Source organism: Sciurus carolinensis, unplaced genomic scaffold (assembly GCF_902686445.1).
Source record: "Sciurus carolinensis unplaced genomic scaffold, mSciCar1.2, whole genome shotgun sequence".
In the NCBI taxonomy this organism is placed as follows: Eukaryota; Metazoa; Chordata; class Mammalia; order Rodentia; family Sciuridae; genus Sciurus; species Sciurus carolinensis.
This window is the reverse complement of record NW_025920132.1, coordinates 882,418-906,308: the sequence shown is the minus strand read 5'-3', so window position 1 is coordinate 906,308 and position 23,891 is coordinate 882,418. Positions and strand designations below refer to the sequence as shown.

Genomic DNA, 23,891 nt, shown 5'->3' with positions numbered 1-23,891 from the left:
CTCCTAGTAGGGCACACCCCAGAGAGGATCAAGGGTTGAGAGTCAAGGGCCATTCACTGCCATGCTAGGTAGGGGATCCCAGCTAGGAGGGCAAAGCCACACTTGTCTCCAAAGTGGACACTTTAAAACAACCCCATCATGTGAAAGCCCTGAGCACTTCAGACCATTTAGTGAGCATTCTCCAAAAAGGCCTCCTGAAACTCACCCTGCAAGGCATCATCCCCAACCCAGGAAAGCAAACTAAATACACCTGGCACCAGGAGGCCCTGTCCCTGGGGCACAGTGGGGACATGGAGGAGTCCACATCCCCAGGACCTCCACAGCAACTGTCACCAGACCGCGCCACCTCTCGTGCTCGCCAGTGCCCAAACAAGGACATGAGGGACAGAAGCAGTGCTTTGCTCTCTGGGGATCTCCTCCCCACAGGCTTCTGTGGTCCCTAAAGCAGATCTCGCATGGTTTAAAACTCAGACAAGGGGAGTCCACACTCAGCGGATCCATGCAGGAAATGCCCAGGCCACCGATGTTTTTTGCACGTGCCCAGCTCTCAGGCAGTGCTGGTATTGGATAGATGGATGCATAGTGCAGGTCTGGACTTGCCCACTCCACATGTGCCAGCATTCTGGAGGCCTCAGCATAGTGTCCAGTGTTGGTGTCTGGCTGCTTCAGAGCTGGTGGAGACACATTCAAACTTAGAAAGTGTATCCATTTGTCTTCCTAAAGTTGTATATTCATCAGAAATTTTTTCTCTTATTCCTTGCCATCAAGGGGATGGGTCTATTGTCACAGGAAGTGCCATGACTGGGTTTTATCATACCACCAGTGCCCCTATGGCTTTCTGATCAAAGTCATGTGTACCTCTCATATTTGTTGAATTTATTAACAAAGCACGTACAATTTTTATTATATTTAAATGGTTATCAAATTTGAATGAGTAGAAGCAGGGGTTTGACATGTTATATTATGAGCTGAACATAGTGCAAATTTGTTTGATCATTTTGGGAGGTTGGCATAATGACTTCTGCCCTGTTCTATGATCAAATGTCTGGCCTGCACCATTTTTTTGGCAGTGAGAATTGAACCAAGTGACCATCGTAGCATGTCCAAGGCAAGCACTGACCTACATACATTCCCAGCCATTTGAATGTTTTATTTTGAGACAGGGTCTTGCCTAATTGCCCAGGTGGGTCCCAAATATGTCATCCCCCTTCCTTAGGCTGCCACGTGCTGCAGTAACAGCACTTGTTGCCAACTTGCCTGACTTGTCCTGGAGAATTTGATGTATTATATGCTTCTAATGTGTCCTTTCCTAAGCTAGATCATATCCATTTTCTCTTGTCAACAGTCAGTAAAGGCGTTCTTATTTTGATGTATGCTTAATATGAACATGCTTTATGATGAGGCACTACTGTTTATGATAGTCTAGCTGTGTGATCCATTCTGAGAATATTTTTATTTTGAGAGTGTCCACTCTTTCAGGTCCAACACGTTTTGTTAAAAGAAGTGATTATTCATTTTGTACATGATTATGTAAATAAGACATGTTTTCTTTTCCTTTTCTGGTTCTGGAGGTTGAACTCAGGGCCTCCTGCGTGCTCGACAATTGCTCTTCTGTTGAACTACATCCCCAGCACCTGGATCTTTTAGTGATCATAAATTTTATGACCAGATAGTGATAATAAAATCACTTAGAAGTTCAACTCAATTTGGAACCATTCAAGAGTTTGGACCTCCAATAATGGTTTGTGATTTCTAAAAGGAAAAGTAATTTTCCAAAACATAGCAGCATCTAATATTATCCATGGATAATGTTTCCCCAGTTTCTCCACTTCCTGCAGAGCATTGTGGAGGTGATGGTCTCTGGTGTCCTTCTAACCTGTTCTTCTCACTAGGCATCATCAACTGTGCTTGCCACTCCTGTTTATCTTTTTCTTGTCTTTGACTATTTGTCAAATGACAATTTGAATTTATTACTGCTAAAGAGTATGAATAGAAATAAAAAATGGATATTGATTCTTTAGGATAAGTGACCCAGGCACAGGGAAAATCCCTCTTTTTAGGAAGTTCAGTCATGAGTTGAAATAGTCTCTAAAATGTTATTTTATCCTCTAGTGCAAGTGGTCAGGTTTTTAGAAGCCACACCTAGTACCTAGTGACAACATAAAAATATAAGTTGACCTATGTGTGTTTTTATTTCAACATAAAACCTGTAAAAGTGGTGTTATCTTGAATTATATATTAGATGAAGTGGTTTAATTTTCTGTTAAAATAATTTTTGGGTTCATAGTAAAATACACAACTAGTTAGAATGTCAGTTATCAGCAATTATAATTGTATAAACAACCAAGTGTTTGAAAACATAACCATGTCTTAAGGATTTATTTTTGAGTAATTTTATCTTTATAAAGAATTACAAAGAAAGTGCAGAGATTTCCCAGGTAGACTCATTCTCATTTTTCTATTGATATGATTTATGTGCACTGTCTCAGATGGGTTAACATCCTAGAAAAGGTGTCATGAAGAACAAACACTAGTGTGCTATCACTAAGTGCAGTTGCATTTCCTTTGGATTCTCAGTTCTTCCTCTCATCTTCCAGGACCCCATCCATAATCTCAAATGACATTGAATTCCTATCCCTATAGACTTTGGGTGTAAACAGTTTCTCAGACCTTCCTTGTTGAGGAGGGCCTTTCAGTACTTTTTACATTGTTCTCTATTTGGTTTTACCTTTAATATTCATATTTATCCTGAGTTGTGGGTCTCAGGAGGCAGGTCATAGACGCGGAGAGCATCTCTGTCATCTAAGGCCCAAGAGGGGAATGTAATGTTAGTACTGACTGTGCTTACCTGGCAGAGGCAGGGCCTTTCAGGTATCTCATTGGGAGTTTCTAATTCTGTGTGTCCCCTTTGTGATCTTCTTGAGGAAGTCATGCTGCATGAAGCTATAGAAATAACTGTGTTGTGACCTTTTAATACTACATAATATCCATATAGTAGCATCTAAAACTCATAAATTAGCTGTCCTGTGGCCTTTATGACTAATACAATATCCATAAGATACCCTATAATATAACAGATATTCTGTAGCATTTAACACATGACTAATGTCTCTGCTTTTTTCTTTCAGTGTGACTTCTTTTAAATAATGCTTCTTATTTGCAGGGTCACTCCTGACCCTGAAAAGCACAGTCCACTCATTCCCAGAACTATGGTGCATATGAGAACATTATATCCTTCACCAATTCTACACTGCATCTCTTCAGGATCTCCATCAAAATTAACAACATTCTATAAAAGGTCTTTACAACTCTTGACACTAGACCTCCAATGATACTAGAAGACTAGATTGCAAATTCCCCCTGTTCCATGGACAATGTTTCCCCAGTTTCTCCACTGGATAATATTAGATGCTGCTATGTTTTGAATGCTATCAGCAGGAGCTAACATGTATTCATCCCCAAATCATACAATTTGACTTCAAGTCACTTACAATCTGATGCAAAGAAAAACTGACTGAGAGAAGCCAGGGCCAAGGGTTGTTATCTTTGGCCCTCACCTTTTGCTTTTCCAGATGACATTGAGATTCACATGGAAAGTGCTGATGTGTGCAAGTCCACTTCACTTCCATGTAGTCTTGAATGTTCCCAAGAAGCATGATAATTGCCAAAGACTAGTGCAGCTGTCATTTTGAAATTACTGCCATTGCAACCTGGTGAGCATTGTCTTCTTCAAGAACTTGTTGATGATATACCCCGATGAGCCTACTCGTGAGAATGATCTAACCTATGAGTTCCTGAGAGTTGTCTCATGTCAAGGAACATGTTCTCTTTAGAAATGCAGGTTAACGGGGAAGCACTGCTAACTTTCACTGAAGCTTCATGCTGAAGTTCTGATTGGAAAAGGCTTTCATGTCCAACTGGTACCCGTTCTACTGTGGAAATTCAGTGGATAAAATGAGGAGAAAAAGTTGAGATGAGGGAGGGTTGGCATATAAAACAGAGGTTTTCTTTTTTTTCACCATTTGAGGGGCCAGATATTTGAACCCTGGCCCTTGTGCCTGCTAGGCAAATACTCTCCAAAACAAACTATTTCTTCAGCTCCAGAGGAGACCTTTTAGGTACCCTCTAGATCCTCTACTACACTGACTCTGTCAAATTATCTGCAGAAAACCCAGCCCCAGACAAAGCCAATGAATTTCCAAGGAATTCTTCATCTTTCTTTTCACAGCAATCCTGCAAGGAAACTTTAGTGCACCTCAAGACCGCAATCTAGGGATGCATGATGAGAGGAAATGTTTATCACTGTCTAATGAAGGAGGAAAAGGATTGTAGCTGATCAGTGAGCAGAAAATAATGTCAGTAAGCATGGAGGACAGGGGACAGGAGGAGAGACAGGCATATGGGAATCAGAATATGCTCAGGTTGTCAGGAGAAAGTGAGATTTCTGGGATCATTCACGACTGGAACCTTAGCCATTCCAATCACAATATGCTGATTCCTTCCTCACTCCTCTTCTCCTCCTGACATTTTCCTTGGAAAACTTCTAATCTGGATATATCTGGGTAAAAGTCACAACCCAGTGGAGAATCTGGATCTTGCCTACCATCTCATTTATGGGGGGGGGTAGAGGAAGTTATTCCTCCTGGGCAAAACTATTTTCCCTAAATTATGGAATTACTCAGCAACTCAGTCAGATAATATCAGTAAATCTAAACAGGCAAAGTGAAGTGGTGATGGCTCACGGTGACTGGGGTTCCAGGAGTGATATTTCATGACAGGAAAAAAATTCCTCATCCAATATTCACCTGCCGCATGTTACATTTGCAGCTCTTTCTCTCAAGATTCAATGGAGTGAGGTAAGTGAAACTCATATCCGGGATCTCAATCATTCAACTGCAATCCATTCCACTCTGGAAATGGCCTCAGTAGGTTTCCAGTGCTTCTGTGTCCTGAGAATCAAAGATGGGAGAGCAACTCTATTCAAAGTGGAAGGGGCAGGCTTAGGGCATGGCAGGTATGAAGGGCATGGAGGCTGCAGTCTCCAGTTGGAGGATGCACTTTGTCTCTCTCCCCAGAGGTGTTCTCTTGGCCTTGGGCAACTTGAATGTTGAGAAATGGCTTCTGTGACCTCATGCTTGCACCACCAACAGTGCTGGAGATCACTTGCTGCTGTTTTCAGGCCTCAGTTTCCCCACATTTTTTTTTCCTGCTTATACTTGCAGGTTGGTGTGTAAAGGTTAATTGGGGTCCAGCTATATGGGTTAAGAGGAGAGCTAACAAAGAGGCAAGCATGCAGGATAGTGAAAAGCAAGAAGTGGCTCTCATGGGAAAGCCAGTTCAGTGTATTATCTTTTCCAGGGTCATATTAAGTTACACTAGGTTACATATTACAGTTATCTTTGTTCATGTCCAGATCACATAACTTGCTTGCTTCTTGGAGTTCAGTAAGATCAATGGTTATTATAATAAGATAATGTCTCTAGGCCTCAAGAACTGAGGAGTTGCAGAGCATTTCTAAGTCATTCAAACAGAGCATCTATTGCATCCTGAGGCATTTGCTCAACTGAAAAGACTTTTGCTCCTCTGTACATTGACTGATATGAAATCCCTACAACTTCCATTTTTGTTTTGTATGGCCTTTAGAATAAACATGACTTATCTTCTGTTCAAGGAAGATGGAGGGAGAAAGCAAGGCAAACATTGGCAAAAATAAGCACAGTATAATAAGGCAAATATCAATAAATATTATCCAATAAAAAGTTCTTTGATCTATGTAAAATTTGGTAGCCATGAGTTTAGCCAATCTAAAATATCCCATCTTCCATCCTCTTTTTGCACCTTCTTTACAATGTCCTCAAGATGATCGAATTACCTTTAAATGGGGTTACTATTATTAGTTAAAAGGAAACAACACAAATTATTAAATTCTGGCATCCCTTATGATGTGACATCAGCAAGTAATCAATAGCTGCCATATTATCAAGAATAGATTGATACAAATTTCAAAAGAATTAGCAATTTTTCCTAAGTACTTGGGCACCACCAACAAGTATACAATCACACAGAAATAACACAATAATAGTCAGTACAATTGTGGAATTCTGGGTAAGTTTGGCAAACAGAACTGTAACCAACTTTTCCAGGGTATATTCTAAATCCATCTGGGGTAGAAATTGCTGAGAAGATATAGTGAAAATATTTATATCCCCCAAGTCACTAGATGATTAGAAAACAGAGTTTCTTGGGCCTCTTGTTCTTATTGGATATTCCTTCTTTGAAATGGGGTCCACAGTAAAATAGAATTTGGGAATCACATTGAGATGTCCTTGATGCCAACTCATGATGATTGATGGATCTCACACATCTGGAAGAAATCCAGACAGGACCTGTAGGAGAAATAACAGCAGCCTATCCTCTTCCACATGTAATTAAAAGTTCAGGGTCCTGCCATATTGGATCTGGTGGAACTTGGTATTTTACCTAAATCTTTGGTAGGAATTCCTTAGGGGAAAAGTACCTGTCCAAGACAGAGGACCAATGATGTGCATTATCTTCATACTGTACATTAAGAGCATTTGTTATGAACAAGGCAATATTGTGAGCATTATTAACATGAGCAAGACTATGTTCCCTTTATTGTTTTCTTTTAAAAGTCATGTTTAAAGTGTGTGATGTGAACGTTCAAATAAAGCCTGCCCATTAGGATTGTGAGGAATAACACAGGATAGAATTATATTCCATTGATTGCAAAAGTTAGCAAAGTAACTAGAAGTATAAGTAGGGGCATTCTCAGTTTTTAAACAGTAAGGTTTGTCCATGGTGGCAGTGCAAAGGAGCACATGAGAGATACAGGCTGAGACCATCTCTGAACAAGGTGCACTGATACATATAAGGCCTGGGGATGTATCTGTGGTAACATGTAAAAAGAAATAGGGGTGAAAATGAGAAAAATGAATTATATTTATCTTTCTAAGTGTATTATAATATAAACCTCAAGGGTTTACTGTTTCCCAAGTGGAGAAAAAAAAGGGTTTGAAATGAGAGCAATTATTAACAATGATATGGGCCTGTTGAAAGGAAACAGAAAAGGTTTTCATTAAAAAAATGAACATTTTGATGAAAAATTGTGTGATACCATGGCATCTCAAAAGAGAGGATAAAGCGATTTTATAGCAGCATCAGCATGAGCATTTTCTTCAGTGAGATGTCCATAAATCAGTGTGGCTACATATATGAGGAAGAAATACTACAGCTGTATAATCCTGTAAAAGAGATTGAAGAATAGTAAGCAGGAATAACACATTAGAGTCCAAATGAGGTGACCGAATTGCAGAGAAAATATGAGGTATCAGTTTGGCTATATACTGAGAATCTGTGGTGATGTTTAATGTTGTGGGAAACATATCAAAAACCAAAATAATTGCAGCTAATTTTGCTCCCTGAGGAGGAGGTTGAGGCAATGTGTGATAATCAGTCCATTTTTTATCAGTGAATATAGATATTAACCCCTGTTGTTTTCCTCCATCAGTGTAGACAGTAATCCCACTGGAAAATGGAATGGAGGAGATTATAGAAGGAGCATGAGAAACTTGACACAAGTAAACGCACTCATCCTGAGGTGCATAAAAAGTAATAGGGGCTAAAAATTTAGTTAAGACAGCTTGAGAATATGAATTGTAAAACTGTAAATGTTAAGTCTTTCTATAAGTAAGATAAATTACATGAATATCTGTTCCTGTTAGAGATAAAATATGATGGCAACTCTCTGAGATAAATTGAACATATATATCAGCATAATGTAGAACACTTTTTCCTGAAAAGTGAGGAGAATATGACCACTCTATTACCTAGAAGATTTTATTATAAATGGCAACAACTGCAGTAAAGGCATAAGGCTTTCCTGTGAAGATTATTAGAGATAAAATAACATTGAGTGTTGGGAGCCTATCTATAAGAACTGTAAATAATTTCTCATTAACATGCTGAAGAGCTGCAGTGAGTGAAGGAGTTAACTGGAAAAACTGAAGGGATTATGTTGATTTCTCAGCAGGTAAAAAAAGGTGACAGCATATCAGTAGTTAAAGAAATATATGGTGGAGCCCAATTAAAATGTCTTAAAATTTGCTGTATATGAACTAAGAAGAATTTGGAAGAAAGTGTCAGTTTTGCAATATGAAGAATGGAATAAAATTGGAGTATTTTACATTCTTATTAGTTAATAGGGAGTTGTTGAATTTTTTCTGTGGCCATGTGGAGGCCAGATTGTAATAGAATGTGCTGCATTTTACTTAAATTTTGTTCTGTAAGTATTGACCCAGTAATAAGTACATCATACATGTAATGGTAAACAAGAATATGTATGAATAATTGTCAGAAACACTGAAGAGCATTAATCACAAAATGTTGATATAATATGGGTCTACTGAACATACCTTGAGGAAGAACTTATTACTGATATTTATCAGCAGGTTATGGTGATTGAAAACAGGAACTCTGAAGGCAATTTTTTCTTGATCATCAGGAAAGAGAGGAAGAGATAAAAAAAGTTTTTTTTTAAGTCTACTAAATATAAAGAAAAATCTTGAGGAATTAAATTAGGATTAGGCAATCAATTCATTGAAGTGGACCCATATTTTTATACATTTATTAATTTTTCTTAAATCTTGTAATAATCTCCATTTCTCTGATTACTTGTCTATGATAAAAATGGGTGTATTCTATGGACTGGTAGAAGTTTTAATATGTCCCAATTTTAACTGATCTTGAATGAGAGTTTCTGCAGCTGCCACCTTCTCCTTAGACAATGGCCATTATTCTACCCAGACAGGAGTGGTGATCTTTCACCTTCATGTCAAGGTAGTCTATTCCACAGAGAAAACTATAAAAAAGGCAACTCCATAGGCATTTGTAACTTGTGTAACATGTCTTTGCCCCTTATAGGAAAGTGAATAGTCAAAACATATGGCTGAATATGAGTAATAACTTGTTGTGGATTGGAAGGGGTGAAGCATTGCAAACATAGAGACCTTTTAGACACCTGTTTATTATTTCCTCTGATGCCCCAAAGGATTACCCTCTGAAAGGGCCATGCACAAGGCCACATTGAGACACGTATAACTGGTGTTAGCACTGGTGTCCATTAGCCCCGTGATTGACTGCTCATTTAAACAAAGGGTTAATTTTTATCTATTTTCAGTAATAGGTAAACATGCTCCTATACTACTGGAACCAAATTGTGTATTTCTTCTTTCACTTAGGGGTTGTTGGGCAGTAATATAAGAATGACAATTAATTGAGCTATGGAGGATCCTTTGTGGAGAATTAAAGGCCTATGAGACCAAACTTGAATGTTTATTACACCAGTATATTCAGAATCATTCACTTCAGAAATTATAGATTTTTATTCTTTAGCACTGTGAGAGTGGGACAAAATTAAACCAAAGTTACCTTTAGGTAGAGATCCTTGAGTTTGGGTAAGAATTTTATAAACTTCCCCAGGGAGATATATGTGATCATCCTCAGTAGTAATCAAATCTAATCCCTCTAGTAGCATAAAAGTGTTTGTGGAAGGAGCTTCTGTTTGAACTGGAAACATCTCTGAAGGAGATATCTGCATCTGCAGATGAGAAGGGTTCCTCTTTCTTTGACCTTTTATCAGGAGGTGACCCATAATTGGGTTTCCTGACATGTCTGTTTTAGATCTGCATTGATTAGCCCAATGAAATCCTTTATGACACATTGAACATTTCTGATTGGGCTTTTTTTGCAGTCCCCCTTTTTTAAAAATCTTACTGTCCTTCTGAAGATGACCAAGATTTTTATAAATGCAACAAGGTTTATCAAAGTCATGTCCGCTCCCGGAAACTTGGGTGGGTGCAAATAAAACTCTCTGGTCTGTCAAGGGATGAAGGGGCATTGAAAAATAAAGATTCACAGACACAGACCTTGAAGATTAAGCTGGGATCAGGTGGAGCTCTGCTTTCTGATGGAGATGCAGATCTAAAGAGTTATGCCAGCAATCTTTATTTATATAAAGAACAGTTGGTGTGTGCTTGACACTCATGTCACTATGGGGCACTGGCCTGTTTGAGGACCAGGCTCTGTGGATGGGGTGGGGGATACAAGGCAGGGTGCCCCCTGAGTGGCATAGGGTGGGTATAGGCTTGGTGGATCTCCATCAGGGTTGGGCTCTGGGATGCAACACCAGGAACTTGGTGAGCATGAGCTTCTGGATCCCTGCCTTTTCCTTGGAGTCACTGGGTCAGGATGGAGCATCACTAGGTCTGGAGGCCATGGGTGGGTTAATATGATGTGCCTTTAATCCACAAGTCATTCATGAGAGGAAAAATGAGCTACTGAGTGTACGCCATGTTACTGCTTTTGTTTTCCTTAATCAAAGCCATTAAAAACTTTTAAAGCTGCAACTCCACCCTCTGCTCCATCAAAGAATGCTGGAGACTCGTCCCATTCCTCTGAGTAATGGTGGGTTGATTAGTGTATGAGCCTCAGCAATGCCGACTTGTTATCTAAAGATGACTAACATTCATTGGACTTCAAATGTCAAGTGCCAGTCACAGCGAACCACCCTTTCAGTCCTCTCCACTGGGCCCTGTCCTCCATGTCCCCCAAGACCTGGTTCCCAATCCCAAGTGGGTTTTGTGTAATCTCTGGAGCAAAACTTTCAGCATCCACAGCTTTGCCAGTCCACTGTTTCTCCCTCTGTTCATGTCTATTTAGAAAACAGAGGTGAGCTCTTAAATAGGGAAGGAGGATCTGCTGATTTCAAATGACCTTTTGAAAATGGAGATGCAATCTCTTGTGCAAGAGCTTTCCAACCTAAATCTGAATTTCCCAAGAAATTTACCAAGCCTGCTAGGAAGCATCTTCATTCACAGAACTTTGCTCTTAAAAATTTATTAATACTTTTCTTTTGTGGAGTCTTGGAAATGCATGAGTGAACTTGTTTTGCTGCTAACTGCTTTAGAAAAATTAACTGTAGTATATTCAGTACCTGTATCTTCAAATACTGCCACACTAAGAAGCTATTTACTCTGGGTTTGATGGAAGTTGCCAGTATTGACTCTGTTCTGGGTCAGGTGAAGGTGATTTAGATGAGTCAGTGATTTCCATTTGATAATATTTTTAATGTCTGAACTCAATTATGGTCAGATAGTGTGACAAAATAACTTTTAAATTAAAGTTTGTGTTTTAGAGTGATTTTTCTCCCTCAGGCTTTCATAAATTCCTACTTTCATGTTTTACCACATAAAAAACAAATTACTCTACTTCGAGTTAACTCTTCCATTACTTATAAAAGTTTATAAAATCATTTTTGCTTAATTATTTAGTATGTGAGGAAAGAATTGAATCATTTGTAAAATGGAATCTGTGGATTGAATAATTCAGTTATTCTTGGATTCACCATAATTAAAGATAAACTTTTTGTTCACATTTTCCTGTATCATTACAAGCTCCATTAAAATATTAAGGGTTAAATATTTTCAAGATTATTGTTTTCCTCCTGAACTTCTAAAGGAGCACATAATTTCAACTTCATTAATTTATAGAAAATGAATGTGCATGTATTTTTCATGGGAACATTGTGCACTGTGATGTAGTATTGAAATGTATAATTAACTTGAGGAAAACAGTATTTACTGAGAAAAACATGGATGTCAAACCAGTTGTGTTCCTGGAAGACATTTTTATGAACTATCTAGAAAGTACTGCTTGTGATTATTGTTTACAGTTTTTCATTTTTTTTGCTTGCTTTACCAGACTTCTAAGGAAAATTTGGATAATTTTAGAATGATAATCACTTGTATATCAGTTCAGTATGGTTCAATAATTTAAAGTTTTATTTATTCAATTAGGGTAATTTTATTCTTAAACAATTATAGATTTATATGGAGTTGTGTTAAGAAAAAGAGAGACATTCTCTGCTCACTTTATATGGAACCCTCCAGGGTTCACTCTGTGACATTAAAGATGATATAGCTCAGGTATAAACCATTTCCATCACAAATACCCTTCATGCTGACCACTGAGTCACACCTATTTTCTCCTGCTGCCCTCCCCATTACTTATGGCCACCATTAAGCCTTTTCTATTTTTATGAATTTATCATTTAAAAAATATTTTACAGAAATATACTATGGAAACTTTACTGATTTAAAAGATATTATAATCATTTTGTGATTCATTCAGTTTATTGTGTATATCATAAGGTCTAACACATCTTTGATCATCCTACCTGAAAGTACCCAGAAGCCACTTCTGATGTGTGAACTACCCAAGAGATTTTATTAAGTTGACAGAGTGCCTGACCACAAGGGTGAGAAAGAGAGAATGGTGGGGGAGGTATTCTTAGGTAATGGAATTTTATAGGCTAATAACAATCTGACCAACAACTGATAAGAAACCAATGACTGACTAGGAAGTTCTCAGGCTAACAATATAGGTTGTAAAATGGTGTGGGGGAGCAAAATAATGGTGGAAGCAAAATGGCAGATCTGATGCTAATATTCATCCCTTTTTGTTTTTATAGATACCAGGAGTGGGACAATTGTCTTTCTTCTGTAGCATCTTCCTGTTAGTGAGGAGTGAAGAGTCTCATTCTTGTAAAAAGGAAATTAAGGAGGGCTTCAGGCAGGAGCACAGTTTTTGGAGTCAGAGGTGTCAACAGTGAATTGCAGGTATCTCCTTTGGGTGTTAGGGCCTGGTAGTCTTGAAGGAGAAGTGGTTGATTGACTGGTTGGTAAACTTGTGTGTATGATCTTGTAGAAACTTCTTTAGGCAATTTTAGCAGGAAAGGTCCTGTTTAAATAGATCTGTAGGTCTTGAAACAACCAAAAATTTCTGACTCAGGCAGTTTCTCTTGATAGTTATCAGGCACCCCTGCCTGCCTAAGAATCTCTTTTATAGTCTCCAGTCCTACTTATTCTTTGGGTTAACACAAGTGTACATCTTAAATTACATTTTACAATTGTTTATTCTTTTAAATGCCCAGGAATGGTTATGTTTTGGTTTTAATGGTTTTTCTAGGTGTTCAAGATCAAGCTGGTCAAACAGACCTTGTTTCTGTTTGCTGAGTTCCCAAAGGGAACACTCATGGAGAACTTGAGAGCAGCTTATTAACTCTTTTAGTGCCGTTTGCTAGGTAGGATCTCCTTGATGAGGTAGTTTCCTTTAGAAACATCAGGGATGTCTCCCTTTTTCATTGACAATCCTCTTTGCAGCAGGTGCACTGATTGGTTTTTCATCCTCTAGTGGTTTCATTAATCCCTGATTTGAAGGTCATGTTGCCCAGAGTTACAAAGCCCCTTAGAGAAGTTTTCCCCTTCCCTGGATTCAGGCTGACTCAGAGGACAAGTGTCAAATATTCATTTTCTTGGCACCTGTATTTTAATGTCAATCTCTAAGTTTGATCTTAAATATCAAGTAAGCCAGTCAAACCAATCATGAAGAAGAGTACTGGGCTTTAACTTTAATGTTTATGACTTCACAGTCATTTAACCCCTTTTACTTAATTGGGGTCTATTTTATCTGTCCTATAGGTGATGGCTTATTATCTCTAATTTAGGTTGTTTGCTCTTGAAGCAGTATTTCTTGAAAACATATATCAGGCAACAATTATAGAGTTTACAAGGAAAATACAAAATGGAATTAACAATAGTAAAAACATATTTAGTTTGTGTAATAGGTATCTTGAATTTTGTGTGAGCTATGTATTATATTCCCTGTTTGAGATCACAGTGATCCTACAATAAGAACCAAACTTTTGAATATAACTTTAAATAAGCTGAAGTCTGCCTTATTTTGGAGCCACTCTAATATATAGTAAGGTGGAAGGCAGAACCTTATCTCAGGTAAGGTGAGGCTCTTCACAAATCTTAGGTAAATTGTTCTAATTCTGAAGTTGATCTTTGCCTCCTCTTTAAACATCATTTTACAAAGTTTACATATGTTATTTCCAGAGTCTACATGAATGTTAATTAACATAATATGATATTATATGCAAAATATAAATCAAGGAGAGACTGAGAGAGCTTTTAACATTCCTTTTTTATGGCACAATGTTTTTTATGTTTTCATGTTTCACAATATTAACCTTTAAATAAATCAGGCTCTCAATAACTTTTAGAAATACATTCACATTTAATTTTTTTATCTCAGTGTAAAAAGTAACATAAATTTTCCATATACCATATGACAACAGGTCCTGTTATAGAACATTAAATGATATAAATAAGTTCCCAATAAAATTTATGATTCTTATAAGTTTAAAATTACAATTAAAGACAAGTTTAGATTGGAAAACAGCAACATGATAAATTTTATGCTTTAAAGATGTGTATACCTGGAAAATATGAACACATCTAATATTCAAAGAAGAGTGTCCATTTCACAATTACCTTGATATTTTTATGTTAAACAAGTTTAGCTTTTAAAAAAAATTTAAACTCGTTAACATATTACAATACTCCAACGATTGTTGTTTAACCATAATTGTATAAAACCGAAGTTTTAGAACTAATTGTTCTAAGGAATAAAACTTAACAGACACAATGTTAAGAGTAAATTAATGTTTTAAAGAAATCCTTGTCATTTTAACATATAGATTTAACATTGGTTTATATTAACCCATTAATATTTGACCTTAGGGAAAAACCCTAAATAGATTTAACAGACTGTCTCACATAGATCTAATCAACTTAATTACATAAAAACTCATCAAAATTTGTCCTTCACTTACACACAGACTTCTTTAGCACTAACTACCTCATGTATTTTATCACACAGAGACATTCTTACCCAGAAACATTTTTCCTTCTACTAAATATATTTCCATAGTTAAAAACTTTTACTTTCCTATCTGTTGATCCCTTTTTGTTCACATTTTGAAACAACTCTCATAAAATTTTTGAATTTAGATAAACTGCTCCATTTTAATATGATAAAATATTTTATGTTATTTATAGTACTGTAATTGAAACACAGTTGAACTTTTGGATCCCCTCTGTATATAGAATTGTACCTGTTAAGACGTAACTACTAGTAACCTTGTTTTTAGTGATGACAAAAGCAATTATAAACCCTTTTTATTTATAAACCCTTTTTATTTACCATGTTATCCCTTGGAATTTAATGAGTTAAGAGTATAGATGGTATTTAAGTTAGCATTTTAACTGTGTAAATTAATCACATGTCTCTAACATATTGGAGTAATCCCATATATGTCAAATATAATTATTTTACTGGAAAAAATTCCAAATATCAGACAAGTATATTGAACAGAATTTGCCATCTCTTTTCTGTTAGACAAAAGTTCTAGAAACAATGGATTAGACATTTTATAGACATCAACATATTATTTGTTTGACCACCTAGACAGACTTGTGAGTTAAGTTGTTCCGTCCAGCGGAACTGGCGCGGAGAAAGGAGACACCTCCAATCTTTAGTTGACCAGATTTATTGCGTCCTCCCTGTTTTCCTGCCTTCTTTGTTCTGCCACTATCTCCCTTCTTCTACCCTCCCCCTCTCTCCTCCCCCAGGCTCCTAGCTTATCAGCCAATTATAGCAAAGCTTTCTCTCACACAGGAGAGCATGCAGAAGAATGTCAGCATAGCACTATATGAATCACAAGCTGTCCACGCGTGGCATGATATTAGATAGCCAATTCTGAGCCTGGCGTCAACACGTCATAAGTCTCCAAGGAACTAGTAGGCAAGCAACCTTTTTGGGTACTTCTTTATTTTGGTATCCAGTGCCCTTTGGCTCACTGCCAGGTGCCATCTTGTCCAAGATGGCCCTCAACAGTCTCCCCCTCTTTTTTATAAAAAGAAAAGGACAGCAACTGTGCCTGTCTTAGGTGCCAGAGTCAGACTTTATCCTTACCCATCATTGGGAGTCAAAGAGCTGTTGGCATGCTTTGATCCCTGTTTTAGTTTGGTATAAAGTCCACCCTGTGCTTACCTGTCATTGACTACCAGTCCTATAATTGGGAGAGCCAAATCTGAGGATCAGAGCCTTGGTCCATGGCCATAAGGGCTTGCCATACCACTAAGGCTTGCCATCTTTGATGACTCCTTAGAGACAACAGATATCTGAGCAGCAATAATAACAGCAAGAACAACAATCCCATCATAGCAAAACTTCCCATCCATTGTTTACCAAATTGTAACGCTGACTGTGAGAAACTAATGGCTTCTGGCATACCTGGGACCTTGACCTGAGTACTATTTACCACAAATATAGAATTTCTTAATAGGGTAGTCAAATTAGTAAACTCTTTAGTCCATGTCCCATTAAGCATGCTACCAAGCTGTTTGGATTGGCAGCAGCAGTAATATTAGAATAGGGTATTGGGGTAATGCATAGTGCTTGGGCATGCACTAGACAGCCCATCTGTGTGTTTACAGTCAACATGTCCACTTATTCTTGTAGTAAGTCCACTCTTTGGTTTAGAATCAGGATTCCCGTGGCGAGATATGCATTGATGTTTTCCTGGGCTGTCAATGCTTCGGCAGTGGCTTGTGACAGATTGTTGAGTGCGTGAGCAGTAGGAATAGCAGTTCCTAGGGCAAGTCCAGCAGCAGTGGCAGCAGCCACAGCAGCCACCGCAGCAACAGCGATGGCTATAATGGCTGAGATACCAAAATATATTTTTGCTTTCATGGGTAGGAAATTCCACTCACTATGAATTAAGGTCACTGGGACTGGAATGAATTTTGGAATCCTGGCAATCACAGCCAGAGGAAATAGTGAAACATCCCAACAACTAGACACATAACACTCTTAACACATAACACAATTAAGGACCTCAGTATCATTATCATTGTTATTAGTAATGTTAATATTAAACTTAGAACTGTTAGACAAAATGAACACAAATGGAGACGTGACACATACAGGAGTAGGGGGGAAAACCTGATAAAAGGAAGAGTAATTGGCCTCACACCCTGTATAACTATAAACAGGTGTATTACTTCCCTTTATATAGGTTTGCTTTTGACTGTACCTTATTGAATGAGAGAGAGATTGCCTCCCTGTTTTATGGCAGTTTCTGAGGTGGCTAACCAGAGGAAGAAAAGACTCTCTCTTAACTTGAAGTTTAGACTAGTAATAAGTGGCTTTATAGTGGAACAAGCTGGTAGGTAAGGAATACCTAGAAGTTCTGTATTAGGAAATAATTGAGGGAAAACTTGTGTGCCATGGGTGGTATATCCCCAAAAGTTTTAGGAAGAGCTAACAACAGCAGGCATACCACCATCACCATCATTTGGTGTTTCGGTGCCATTTTCTTTCTTATGGATAGTGCTTTCCAAGCACCTGGGACCCAGATAGGTTGTTGTTGGTCCTGAGGAAAAACACAAACAGATCCTCTCCCCCAAATTAATACTGGGTCAGGTCCTTTCCAGGACCCAGTCAAGATGTCTTTCCACATTGCTTGTGGATGGCCACCAGACTTTTCACTAAAATGTCTATCAGCTGCAGTACAGCCCATATATCCAAAGTTAAAAAATTGAGGGTGAATAACGCAAGGTTAAGTCTATTCTTGAGAGGGGCTAATGCCCCTATTCCCTCTTTTTGTTTAGTTAAGCAGACTTTTAATGTTTGATTAGCCCTTTCCATGATAGTTTGTCCTTGTGGATTATAGGGCAATCCTGTAGAATGATAGATATTAAACTTTGAGCAAAACTGTTGAAATGAAGAAGTATAAGCAGGCCCATTAACTGTTTTAAATGATTTTGGCCTTCCCATAGTAGCAAAGGCTTGAAGGCAATGACTGATTACATCTTTTGTCTTTTCCCCTGTATGGGCGGTAGCAAATATATATCCTGAGTAGGTATCTACAGTTACATGTGCAAATCTTAAAGTATCAAATTCAGGGATATGGGTGTCATCCATCTGCCATAGATGATTTGGAAGGAGTCCTCTAGGATTGACTTCAAAATGAGGAACAGATAAATGAGGCACATAGGCAGGACACTGTTTTACTGTATTTCTGGCTTGTTCTTTTGTAATGTTATATTTTATTTTGAGAATAGTAGCATTGACAAGAAAATCTTTATGGAAATTAATTGATTTTTGTACAATGTTAAACACATGAGGATCTTGAGTAGTTGAGTCTGCAGTAGAATTTCCTTGAGCTAAAGGCCCAGGTAAGCATGAATGTGCTCTGATATGGCCTATATATAAAGGTTCTTTGCGAGCCCACAGAAGAGTTTGTACTTGATAAAAGCACTGTTGTAAGGTAGATTGAGGACTAATGAGTCCAGCTGTCTCAAGTCGGGGCACAAGCTGGGCAATATAGAGACTGTCAGTAAAAATGTTTAAAGGTTTCTCAGGAAATGTTTGTAAGGCAGTTATAGTTGCTTCCAGTTCAGTTTTTTGAGCAGACTTATGAGAAGTAATAATAGTCTGTACTTTATCAGAAACTACTGTAGCTGTGCCGGAGGAGCCATCTGTAAAGATTGTATTTGCTGCTGGGATAGATTGAGCCTTAACAACCTGAGGGAAAATAACAGGATATCTTTTGAAGAAGCTGACAATAGATGAACTTGGTAAGTGATTATCATATGTGGACATGGTGGAACGATAGACAATTACCCAATCTTCATTACTGTTAACTACTATTTCAATCTGTTTTGCCATGTACAGGACAATAACTGTCTGAGGATGAACTCCAAAACTCGAAGGGCTGTCTTAAGTCCTAATGAAACTAGATTTGCCACCATCACAGGATACAGGGAAACAACATTTTTTAGGGACACTGGCAAATGGATCCATATCAGGAGTCCAGTTTGCCACAATAGACCTGTAGGAGCATATTTAGAATCTAACATTATGAGGCTAAAAGGCAAGGATAGATCAACTCTATCAATATGAGCATTTTCTAAAGCTTGTTCTACTAACCTCAAGGCTTTTCTACCTTCAGGAGTTAAATTTCTGGGGGATGTAGGGTCTGAATCTCCTTGGAGAATTTCAAACAGAGGCTTAAGTTGACCAGTGGTGATTTCCAAATTTGGCCTTATCAAATTTATATCACCAAATAATTTTTGGAAATCATTTAGAGTCTTAAGCTTTCCTGTGGCTAATTGAATTTTTTGTGGCCTAACACAGGTATCTAATATTTGATGTCCTAGAAAGGTAATAGGGCTGCGGGTTTGCACCTTTTCTGGGGCCACATGTAATCCCCATTTTTCTAGGGTTTTGATAATATCATCAAATACCCCTAATAAGGTCTCCTGTTCCCTATGAGCCAAAAGAATATCATCCATATAATGGAGACAATAAAGTCCTTTACAATTTTGTCTAATCTGTGATATAGCCTGCCCAACATATATTTGACACATACTGGGACTATTTGCCATTCCCTGGGGAAGGACCACCCACTGGTATCTAGTATTAGGCCCTTCATTATTCAAAGAGGAAATGGAAAAGGCAAATAGAGGGCTATCCTCGGGATGCACAGGAATGGAAAAGAAACAATCTTTTATGTCTATAGAGATGATATGATAATGTTTTGGAGGAGCAGTTAACGAGGGGAGACCCAGTTACACCGGTCCCATAATATGCATACTGGAATTTATGGCTCTCAGATCTTGCAAGAGTCGCCATTTCCCAGACTTATTTTTTATGACAAAAATGGGTGTATTCCAAGGGGAAGTGGGAGGAATGATATGATTTTCCTTCAACTGTTGATTATTTCCTGGGCTGCCTCTATTTTTTCTTTAGAAAGGGGCCACTGGGGGACCCAGATAGGATTATTGGATTTCCATATTATCCTTAATGGTTCAGTGGCCCCTCCAGAAAACCCCATCCCTCAGTCCCTGTTTGTCCTTTGGCTTGAATGGGGCAGGTCATACCTTGTAGATTCTTGCCTAGTCCTTTTCCAGGGATATAACCTTGTTCCACCATGACTGGTAAAACGGTTGGGTTTAGACAGGAAATATTTTGTTCAACTGAGGAAGAAATGACAACACCCATCTGTGTTAAAATGTCTCTTCCTCAAAGAGTGACAGGCAGGTGAGCTAATACATAAGGTTGGAATGGTCCCCTTTTCCCATCAGGGTCCTCCCAAGATAAAACAGCTGAACTTTGTAATGGGACTTGGGCAAATCCAAGTCCCCGTAAGGTAGTACTGGATGCTGTAACAGGTCATGATTTGCTCCAGTTTTTCTGACTTATAATAGAGGTGTCAGCACCTATGTCTATTAGACCATCTATGGTAGTACCATTAACTTTCAATTTAAGCATAGGTCTATTTGTTGTTGATTGTGCCCATAAGACACTCAATCCTGTGGATCCAAACCTGTTGTTTCCTCCAGTCCTTTGTGAACTGGGAAAAGTCCCATGATGGCTAGGCAATATCAATATTTTTGCTATTTTATCTCCTAGAGAAACAACAGATACCCCTCGATGGAAAGATAACATAATCTTAATTTCTCCAGTATAATCAGAATCAATGACTCTTGGCAATTCTTGTGGAACTCCGCCCCAATAATAATCCTGCTGTGCCCTCAGGGAGTGGTCCATGTATGCCCGTGGGGACCATTTGTACTCCCATCTCTGGGGTTAGAATGAGTCAGGCGGAGGCACAGAGGTTCAATCCCCTGCTCCCTGATGTTCCTCAGGACAATGAGGAGAGAGTCGAAAAGGATTGTGAGTGGGGATATGGACTATGGGATTCTGAAAGGCCCTGTATCTTTGAGGGCCCTGGGTTGGGCCCCCCAGTCATTTCTTGACTGGGTAGGAAGAGGATTTCTCTCTATGTCAAATCTTGATGTACAAAATCTCACCCAGTGCCTTCCTTTCTGGCACTGGGGACATAAACCTGGGGCAGGTTGATTTGTCCCTTGTTCTCCAGTCCAGGTGTTCCCCTGGGCTTTAATTCTATGGGTCCTTCAGGGCAGTGTTTTCTGAAGTGCCCTTCTTGCCCACACTTAAAGCATATTATTCCTTTAGCTCTTGATTGCCCCTGATTTGGCCCATGAAGAGCAGCAGCTATTACTTGTCCTGTAATGACATCATTAATGCATCCTGTAATGCATCATTGATATCCCTGCAGACCTTTATATATGTACTTAAATCTTTATTTTTCCATGGTCTTATAGCTTCTTTACACTATCTATTTGCTTGCTTATAAGCTAATTGTTTTATTAAGGGCATAGCTTGTTCTGAATCCCCAAATATTCTAGCAGCCGTTTGGATTAGTCTATCAACAAAATCTGCAAATGGTTTGTTACTCCCCTAAATCACCTTAGACAACTGCCCCTGTAAATCTCCTGACCCTTGAATTAACTTCCAGGCTTTAGTGGCAGCAGCAGCAATTTGTGCATACACCCCAGGATCGTAAATAATCTGCTGTTGAATACCTTCATAGTTTCCTTCTCCTGTTAGCATTTCTACATTTCTTTGAGGAAAGCCTGTGGCAGCGTTACAGTGTGCTGTTTCTAATGAGGCTTCCTGCCATGCAGTTTTCCACACTAGGTACTGCCCCCCTGATAGCACAGATTTACATAACCTTTCCCAATCTTCCGGCACTAGATTTAGCCCCGATACTGACTCCAACATACTAATTGTAAATGGGGCCTTTGGACCATATGTAGCCACTGCCTCCTTAAAATTTTTTACTGTTTTGAAATCCAGAGGTTGGTGGAATCTTTGTCTATTTTGGTCCTCTAGTACAGGGACAAATTGTGGGACTGCTGAGGTTTCCTTAAGGGTGGTTTCTTCTCCTCGCAGTGAAAAACCCATCTGATTTATAGCATGAGATAACTCCTCCCAAGGGTACTTTGGGGGATATAGGGGGCAGGCTGCTTGAGGGGGAGCAGCTGCCTCCAGGAAGGGATTGGTATTCCTTCCTGATATAACTGATGGGGGCAACCGTGTCCTTGATGCTCTTTCTACTTCCTCCCCAGTAAGTCCCTCCTCCTCTTCTTCCTCTTTATGAGAAGTTACACTTAGTTGTTTCTTTATCTCTTCCAGACACATATTTCCTTTTTTTACTAAAGTTATTATTTTACCTTTTTTAAAAGTTAGACATTCCTTAATGAGCTGCCACATGGGAAAAGTGCCTCTAGGTAATGGGGATTGCTTTTCTGCTTTAATAAGATCCTCTTTATCATGTTCCCATTGTGGAATATTTAGGACTCTCTCTTCCAAAAACCAAGGACTAACCTTGGCCAGTGTAGTTACATATGCTGTTACAGTAGATCGTTTTATGGCACTTCCATTAGCCTTAAGTACATCTTGTATGATTCCTATCATTTGATTTCTTGACACTTGTGACCCCATCCTGGAGTTATGAGACCTCCCTTTACCGGGGGCTATGCAGCCTCCCTTCACCAGGGTTATGTGGCCTCCCTTTACCGGGGTTATCCTACAGTTTTCCTACAGCTTACCTAAAGTTACTTAGTTTTTCTATAGCTTACCTTAAGTTACTTACGTGGGAGGTCACAGAGGGAGGAAGAAGCTCCTCATGCATGTCACCATTTGTTCCATCCAGCAGAACCAGCACAGAGAAAGGAGACACCACCAATCTTTAGTTGACCATATTTACTGCGTCCTCCCTGTTTTCCTGCCTCCTTTGTTCTGCCACTATCTCCCTTCTTCTACCCTCTCCCTCTCTCCTCCCCCAGGCTCCTAGCTTATCAGCCAATTATAGCAAAGCTTTCTCTCACACAGGAGAGCATGCAGAAGAATGTCAGTATAGCACTATATGAATCACGAGCTGTCCACATGTGGCATGATATTAGATAGCCAATCCTAGAGCCTGGCGTCAACACGTCATAAGTCTCCAAGGAACTAGTAGGCAAGCAACCTTTTTGGGTACTTCCTTATTTTGGTATCCAGTGCCCTTTGACTCACTGCCAGGTGCCATCTTGTCCAAGACGGCCCTCAACATTAAGTGATTTTAAACACATTTTACCTTCATTTGTTTACCCAATTTAAATTCAACCTTTTAAAATCACATGAATTAAAGGTAATTGGATCGATTTTCTAAACTGTAATTTCATGAGTGCTTGTTATTTGTGTCAATTTTGATATGTACATGATATTTTGATGCACATATATAGACAGACAAGACAATATCAAACAACACAATATACACATAACAAAAGGTCTTGTAGTTTTTTGTAGGTAAATCTCCATGAAATATTATAGATGTTTTAAAAAACAAACTTTAAATTTGAATAAAAAATAGAACTGATAAGAAAAGCATTAATCTAGGTAAGTAAGATCAAAATTATGAGCTCAAAAAATATACCATTTAAGGAAAAACAAGAGTCCTAGAAAAAATATTAATGGCCACTAATTATACTATGAGATGGAGAATAAGACAGGTGGAAGTCAGAGGAGAGGGAGAGAGAATGAGAGAGAGGGAGATGGAGAGAAAGAGAGAGAGTCTTAAAACCATTTTTCTGTGTTTCAGTCCAGAAATTTAAAATGGACAATTTTTTTTCATTCATGTCTCAGATTGGTCCCTAGCTGAGTCTGCTAGCTTACACTCCATTGCAAGGGAAATTGCTGCCTTGGGATTATTAACCCTTGTTAAGTTCTTAGCTTGGGTTTGACTGACCAGGTGAGGGCTATTGTTAAATCTTTGAAGGAACATTTTCTAGGTAAATTAAGATCCACTCTCTGGTTCCTTAAAGGTAACCAGAAATCATGATTGAGAGTCTAGGGTGTGATGGGCTGACAGATCTGACTCCATGAGATTGTTATAGGCCAGACTCTAAGGGAAATAACTAAACAGACTCTATTTTGCTCTGAGACTCCATGTTATGTAGGAAATAAGCTTCTCCCATGGGAGCACCCCACCTCTGTACCCATTATCAGATACTTGGTGCGACTTGTTTAATAATATACAATGGCAACTCCTA

General features: G+C 38.6%; 1 protein-coding gene across 1 annotated transcript in view; it reads right to left on the bottom strand.

Moving 5' to 3' along the window:
- Positions 1–240: 240 nt before the first annotated feature.
- Positions 241–23,891, bottom strand: part of LOC124974122 (zinc finger protein 883-like) — a 64,048-nt gene continuing 40,397 nt past the window's right edge. Inside the window, exon 7 of the mRNA XM_047537636.1 lies at positions 241–671. Within this exon, the coding sequence (XP_047393592.1) occupies positions 241–671 (431 nt within the window). The remainder of the gene's footprint in view (positions 672–23,891) is intronic.